The sequence below is a fragment of the Cricetulus griseus genome, chromosome 5 (assembly GCF_003668045.3).
Source record: "Cricetulus griseus strain 17A/GY chromosome 5, alternate assembly CriGri-PICRH-1.0, whole genome shotgun sequence".
Lineage (NCBI taxonomy): Eukaryota > Metazoa > Chordata > Mammalia > Rodentia > Cricetidae > Cricetulus > Cricetulus griseus.
The window spans coordinates 61,692,811-61,700,820 of record NC_048598.1 but is presented as its reverse complement, the minus strand read 5'-3'; the positions used below and the strand labels follow the sequence as shown (position 1 = coordinate 61,700,820).

At 44.0% G+C, this 8,010-nt stretch overlaps 1 protein-coding gene across 1 annotated transcript; it reads left to right on the top strand.

Annotated features, from left to right (window-relative positions):
• The first annotated feature begins 7,075 nt into the window (after positions 1 to 7,075).
• On the top strand, positions 7,076 to 7,604 carry LOC100760752 (peptidyl-prolyl cis-trans isomerase A-like). The gene has a single exon (XM_027418120.2). The coding sequence runs from the start codon at positions 7,076 to 7,078 to the stop codon at positions 7,598 to 7,600; it is 525 nt and encodes a 174-aa protein (XP_027273921.1). The 3' UTR covers positions 7,601 to 7,604.
• Positions 7,605 to 8,010: the final 406 nt, after the last annotated feature.

Here is an 8,010-nt window from a genome sequence, read left to right as displayed (position 1 = left end):
GGAGGGAGTACTTCAACTTAGAGGAAACCATACACAACGAGAGAGTCCAACACTCCTCATTCATCTTCAGCTTTACTGGCCCTTTACTGGCAGATTTCTCCTATTGCTTAGTTCTATAAATGTTTTCATGAGGAACACCTATCTGTTTCAGGGGCTTGACCTCCCAGGTGTCCACCACACGGTCCTCTTTGTACCACTTGGGTTAGAAAGGACTTGTAAACAAGCACTGTTGGAAACTCTTCTTTTTCTCCTGGCATGAGCCTGTCTGCACTAAAATGACTCCGTTCTTGATGAAAGGAAAGCATTCTCGGGAGAACTGGAGCCTGTGCACTAAGCCAGACGAGATCTCATTACTGCTGGGAGCTTCTGAGACAGATCAACCGCAACCAGCTCTGGAAAGCCTTCCCCTGGCCCTGTGTACAACCCTAGGAAAACAGACCTTCGTGATCGGCTAGTTGGTAGTGCCATCTACTTGAAAAGGCTTCTGAAATTGCCAGACTCCATCTCTGCCCGGACGTTGGTTTCCCAGTAATTGATGGTAAGAAATAGCCCAGCCAGAGCTGTAGTGACTCAAAAAGTAGGTCATAAATATCTTTGAATCAAATTACTGAGACTAATTCCTGGCAGCAAACACTACAGCAAGTGGGGCTCTGTATTTGTTTTTCTTTCTTTTCTGGAATTACAGAGACAAAGCATGGAAATGTTCATGTTGCCTTCACTCCGAACAAAGAAAGGACAGAGAATCCAATATTATTCATATTGACACACGTACAAATAAATGTACCAAAGTACATATAAAATTCAAGGCACTTTCTAAGTGCAATTTCCATGAAATCAAACTGACAAGGTTAATCGTGAATTATCCTTGTCTTTAGAAACTAAAAGAGCTTCAGAGAGAGGAAGTCTGTTCATTCAGACCCCAGTAAGTCTCTGTGTGACTCACAAACTATATGCAAAGCAGCAGTTCTAATAGGATCATGACTCTACAGATGCAGGCTAAATGCAGACTCCAAGCAAAACTGCTCTGGGTCACAAGCCTTTTAAATATGTGTAGCTGGGCTGTGGGGAAAGAGCATCCATGCAAATGGGAGAACCCATGTAAAGCTGGCCAAGGCAGCACCTGTAACCCCAGAGCACCTCGGGTGAGAAGGAAGGTGGAGACAGGAGAATCCATGAAAGCTATGAGACCAGCTAGCCTGGTGTATGCAGCAGAATGAACAAGAAACACTGAAGTAAGGTGGAAAGGTGAGGACCAAACCCAAGTTTTTCTCCTGGCCTCCATGTAAGTGGCATAGCCTGTGCATGCCCACATTATTGAGTAAGGAGGAGGGGGCTGCAAGGATTGGTTTAGTGTAGAAAGGCACTGGAGCATATTTGTGGTGATCAGTTTATTTAATAACAACATTCACTATGGCAGGAGACGCTTGCGGAAGAGTTCCAACAGCAACTCTTACACAAAGAAGAAAGCTAAAATAACAATGAGGGCCAGTGAGATGGCTCTGCTGATCATCTCATGAAGCAAGCCTGAAGACCTGGGCTCAATGCCTGTGACCCACACGGTAGAAGGGGAGGACCAACTCCTTCAAGTACTCCTATGACACCCATCTGTGTGTAATGGTGCATGTATGCACACACATGTGCACACACATACATACACCTACACACATACATTAAATTAAGAAATCAGAAAAACCCTATACATAAACATGATGAGCCAACAGCCGCGCTTCCTTTGTTTTCTAGCTCCTCTTTCTCCTAACTCTGGTGCTTAACCTACATTTAAAAAATGCCTTTTAATAAATTCTAACTTTGCTTCATACCATCTAATACCACATGTCTGAGGCTAACTAAGCCAAAGATCCAGTTTAATGGAACTCCTCTGGATACCTCACGTAACAACATGAAGCTCCATCACTGCCACTGTTGACAGCTTTTGCAGGCACCCAAGTCCTTCTCACTTAGCTGAGTCGAAGGCCTTCCTGCCCTCCCTCACAGCCCAGAAAGGAAGGAATGACCTCCCCACTTCAACCTCTTGCCTGTCATGAACGTCAGGCTGTGACCCTTAGCAAACAAAAAGCCCCTTGCAGGACTGGAGAGATGCCCCAGAACTTAAGATCCCTTGCTGCTCTTGCAGAGGACCTAAGTTCTGTTCACAGTACCCACAAAGAGTGACTTAGAACTGAGCATAACTCCAGCTCCAAAGGATCTGATGCCCTCTTCTGGCTTGTATAGGCACTGCACTCACGTGCACATACCCACATAGTCGAACAATAAAATACTCGAAAAAACAAAGCCAATTGAAGAGTTTCTCTATTCTAACAACAACAAAACCTCTCTCAAGTGAATTATGCTACCACCCTCTAGAGAAACTAAGCAATTTGTTTCTGTTCCCACTGCGTATTTAATTGAATTCTTCAGAGCCATTAAATCATGTTGCTGGAAAGTACTTAATGGTATGGAAACAGTATTTGTGGCATATACGTAAGTGAAAAAATGTTAGAAAGTACATGATGAAGAATCCTAATTATGTGGAAGTATGTGTGTTTGATTATGAGGAGAGGGAAGGATTGCAAGTGTGTTGTGGCTCAGTGTTTTCCTTCCTACACCCATCTGCCTGGGACAAGGCCTTAATACATAGACCAAGAGTAAGCTGTTGCTGTTCAGCTTTGTTTGTTTGTTTGTTTGTTTGTTTGTCTGTGAGAGGGTCTCTCTATTTAGTTCTGGCTGCCCTGGAACTCATTATATAGGCCAGAATGAGCTAGAACTCACAGAGATCCTCCTACCTCTGCCTCCTGAGTGCTGAAATCAAAAGCATTTACCGCTATGCCTGGCCTGCTGTTTAGCTTTTGAAGTTCAAAGGGGATTTTTACCTCCAAGGTAGGTTTAAAAGTCAAGAATAGATAAAAGAGGACTTCTCCTTTCCTATAAAGGTTGTGCCTCTGGTGCTGACCAATGTGTTTAGAAACAGGCTCTCTCACCAACCTGCAACTACCTGACTTAGCTAGGCTGGCTGGCCAGTGGGCCCCAGGGATCCACCTGTCTCCACTTCCCCAAAGCTGGGATAATAAGCATGAACCACCAAGCCTTGCTCTTTTGTTATTGTTGTTGTGTGTATATGAATGTGAGAGTCTAAGTTTGCTTATGTTCACATTTGTGCAGATGTCTAGAGAGACCAGAAGAGGGCACCAGGTACTCCAGAGCAAGAGTTACAGGACAGAGTAAGCTGCCTAGCATGGCTGCTGGGAACTAAGTGTGGGCTCCTAGGGAGAGCAGTAAGTGCCCTGAACTGTGGAGTTATTTCTCTGGCCTCATGATTCTTTAGATGCAGGCTCTGAGGACCATGTTCAAGTCCTCATCTTGCAATGCAAGTACTTTAGTGACTGAGCCATCCTCCTAAGCCAAGTCAGTTTTTCAGAGGCTATTGTGTTGATCGAAATATTAGAAATCATTAATAAAGTGACATTTTTGCAACCAAAGTATCTATGTGAAATGGGGCCACAGGTAGTTTCCCACTTTTGTAATGTTACATTGCATGATTCAGTTAAAAATTTGAGCCTATCATTGAAAAACATTATCATGGAGGAAACTCCAGCACCAAGTAGACACACACACACACACACACACACACACACACACAAATCAAATATTTTAGAAAAAAGAAAATCAACCTTAAATACCCTCCCCCAGATTGAAGGAAACTAAGAACATAGGGAATGCATTTTTATACTTTTATTTTTTTTAAGTGTGTGTGTGTGTGTGTAGAAGATGGTGTCAGATCCCCCAAAATTGGAGTTGCAGGCAGTTGTGAGCTGCCTGATATAGGTATTGGGAACCAAACTCTGGTCCTCTGCAAGAACAGAAAAGTGCTCTTAACCACTGACCCATCACTCCTGCACACATTTTTTAAGGCAAACATTATTCTGATATTGAAAGCTACCAAAGCATTTTATGAAATAATATTATAAATCACATTCCTTCAAAACATAGCTATAAGAGTCTTAATCAGCATATGAACAAACACAGCCAATTTGGCAAAATCTCTTCAAGCTGAAAACTTGTTTACCCGGTGGCTTGGCAGTGAGATTTCCAAGTCTATTTGACAGGCCTAAGTGCCCTCACATAAAATGACAAGTGTTCACCACAACACAGAATCTTCATTACATCACTGTTTGTGTTATGGGAAGATTGGAGACAACTCAAGTCTCCAACAATAAAGGTCTCATTATATAGATTATTCAGTAGCAGACAATGGGACACTGTACAACAATAATGATAATTGTCTGTATTAAATTGAGAAATCTCTAAGTTATATTGGGTAAATTCTAAAATTCCAAGCACAGAGACATGGTTATTGTATTCTTACTGTTGCATTAGAAAGTGTAAATGGAGAAGGCTGGGGAGATGGCTCAGTGTATGAGTGCTTCCTGGACTGAAGCTTAAGGCCCTGAGTTCCGATGCCAGGCATCCATGTCAAAGACCTGCTGTGGAAGAGCATACCAGAAATTCCTGCTCTGGAGAGGCACACACAGGAGGATGCCTGGGGCTCTAGTCAGTCAGTGAGCTCCAGGTCTCTCCAGTGAGAGACCCTGTCTCAAAAACTTAGATGAAATTTGATAGAGGAAGACACCTATAGTCAACCTATGCTATACATGTGTGCGAGCGCACGCGCGCGCGCGCGCGTGCACACACACACACACACACCATACCTCACACAGGGCTGATATTTCCACTCATTATTTAATGTCTTTATTCCCCTACCTACCACCTCTACTAAAGCAAACCATGAAACAGAAATCGGCAGCAGAGAGTTTTATTCAAGCGCAGGCTCGGGTAAATTGGGGCAAAGACCATGTGCCTCACAGAAAACTACCCCTTGTTTTTGAAGGGCAGAGAAGGTCAAAGAGCTGTATGGAGCAATGGGTAGAAAATCTTGGCTCTTGGAGATCTTTGTTCACCCTTGGAAGGCTAGTAGATAAAGAAAGATGTTTCCCAGGTGGCTGGAGAGATGGCTCAGAGGTTAAGAGCAGTGGCTTCTCTTCCAGAGGTCCTGAGTTCAATTCCCAGCAACCACATGGTGGCTCACAACCATCTGTTGTGAGATCTGGTGCCCTCTTCTGGTGTGCAGATACACATGGAAGCAGATGTCTCCCGGAAGACAGAGCACCAGGTGAGAATGAACAGTTTAGGAAGTGCTAACAATGGCCTGGACAGTGAGCCTGGCAAAGCTTCCTTTTCCTTGTGAATCAATGTTCACCTAAGGACAATGCTAGGTACTTGAAATCCTAGTGTGGGAAGGCACAGACAGGCGGATCTTTGAGGCTTGCTGGGCAGCCGATTTAGTCTAATCAATGAGCCCTAGGACAGTAAGAGAAGCTGTTTCAAAAGCCAAACTCACTTACACCTAAGGATTGAAAGCCAAACTCACTTATACCTAAGGATTGACTCTTGAAATTGTCATCCGGCCCATACACACCAGCTGGTATTCTCTAAAAGGCCAATTTTCAGGTCCAGAGAGATGACTCGACAGCTAACAGATCTCATTGCTCTTACAGAGGACCTGAGTTCAGTTCCTAGAACCCACATAACGTGGCTCACAACTGCCTGTAACTCCAGCTCCAGGGGATCTGACACTCTCTTCTAGCCTCACACACATGTGCATACCCACAGAGATGCACACACATACACATAAATAACTTTTAAGTATAGTTTTCACTCTTGTCTTTCTAACTGTCTACATTTAATAACATTTCCATAATGAGCTCTTTTTTTTCCTTCCTGGTACACTATTTCTCCTTTTTCATGTTGGCTTTATATTTATAGCCTGACTTTTCCAAAAAGTGTTTGATGTGGTTTTTCAGCCAAACAACTATACAATGAAGTTAATGAACCAGAAAATCTGGTCTAAGGAGAAAACAAAAGAGAGGAGGGTATGAGAGCTGGGAGCTGGTAGAATTCTAGAATGAACGTGACTGCTCAGAGGAGCTCACATACCTGTGCTGTCCAGCCCAGTGCCAGTGGGTTGGATCTGTGTGAGTGAGTAACAAGAGGGAGAGAAATGGTGCCTGGATTTACACCTGCCTGGGAGCTGAGTAGTAACTGCAGTGAGTCTTTCTCTGTCCCTCCAGCCCCCAAATCATGATACGGAGACTTATTATTACTTACAAAAGCTAGACCAATAGCTTAGGCTTGCTTCTAACTGGCTCTTATAACTTCATTTAACCCATTTCTATTCATTTACTTCCTGCCTCGTGGCTTTATTATCTCTGTATTGCCCATGCTGCTTCCCTGCTTCCTTCACGTCTGGCTGGAGACTCTGCCTTTTTCTTCCCAGCATTCTCTCTGCCCCGAAAATCCTGCCTAGCTATTAGCCACTGAGCTTTTTAGTAAACTAGTCAGGGTGGCAAATCTTCACAGTGTACAAAAATATTATCCCACAACAGGTGACAGCTCTTCATATCCCAGCAGGAAGCAGGGTATGTAGCTATGTCATAAATAAAGGAGCTGCTCCGGACATGGTAGCCACCCCAGCCAATGCCATCCAGGAGCATTTGCCAGGTTTGGGAGATGGCTCAGCAGGGAAACTGCCTGGTGTGCAAGCATGAGGACCTGTGTTTGGATCCTCAGCACCCATGTAAAAGCTGTGCCTGGCATGATGCACCTGTAATCCTAGCACTGGAGAGGCAGAAATAGCCATATTTCTGGGAGCTCACTGGCCCACCAATCTGACCAAATCAGTGAGCTCCAGGTTCAGTGAAAGACTTTGTTTTGAAGAACAAGTTGGAGGGAGCTGGAGAGATGTCTCAGTGGTTAAGAGCACTTGCTGCTCTGTTCAGTTCCCAGCACTCATGTTGAGCAGTTTACAACTTAACTTCCTGCAACTCTAACTCTAGAGGATCCAAGGTGTTCTGGGGGCACCTGGACACAAATACACATACACAGACATACACAAATACTTAACTTAAAAATAAAATCAAAGAAAACTAATAGTAGGGAGTGGTAGAGGAAAACAGCCTAAATCCAACAATGACTTTGGCCTCTGTATATACACACCTAAAGAAATACTTGGGCTTTGCAGATGCCGCTGTCCCCTGTTGCCTCTTCCTGCAGCCATGGTCAACCTGCCGTGTTCTTCATCATGTCTGATGGCAAATCCTTGGGCTGTGTCTCCTTCGAGCTATTTGCAGACAAATTTCCAAAGACAGCAGAAAATTTCCATGCTCTGAGCACTGGAGAGAAAGGATTTGGAAATAAGGGTTCCTCCTTTCACAGAATTATCCCAGGATTCATGTGCCAGGGTGGCGACTTCACATGCCATAATGGCACTGGTGGCAGGTCCATCTACGGAGAGAAATTTGAGGATGAGAACTTCATCCTGAAGCATACAGGTCCTGGCATCTTGTCCATGGCAAATGCTGAACCAAACACAAATGGTTCCAAGTTTTTTATCTGCACCGCCAAGACTGAGTGGCTGGATGGCAAACATGTAGTCTTTGGGAAGGTGAAAGAAGGCATGAACATTGTGGAAGCCATGGAGCGTTTCTGGTCCAGGAATGGCAAGACCAGTAAGAAGATCACCATTTCCAACTGTGGGCAACTCTAATTCTTTTGACTTGTGGGCTTCTTACCTACCAGACCATTCCTTCTGTAGCTCAGGAGAGCATCCCCACCCTATCTGCTCTGCTCGAAATGCCCTGTAATCTCTGCTCTCACTGAAATTCTTTGGTTTCTATATTTTTCTCAGTCCCCTCCAAGTCTAGCTGGATTGCAGAGTTAAGTTTATTATTATGAAATAAAAACTAAGTAAGAAAAAAAAGAAATACCCTTGCACACCTGAACAAATACCCTTGCACACACACACACACACACACACACACACACACACACACGCACACGCACACGCACATGCACACACACACACACACACATATATACTCCCCACACAGATACGTATATGCAAAAAGCATCTATGGTTATTTAAACAAACTGAGCTTTGGAATATTAAGTCAGATA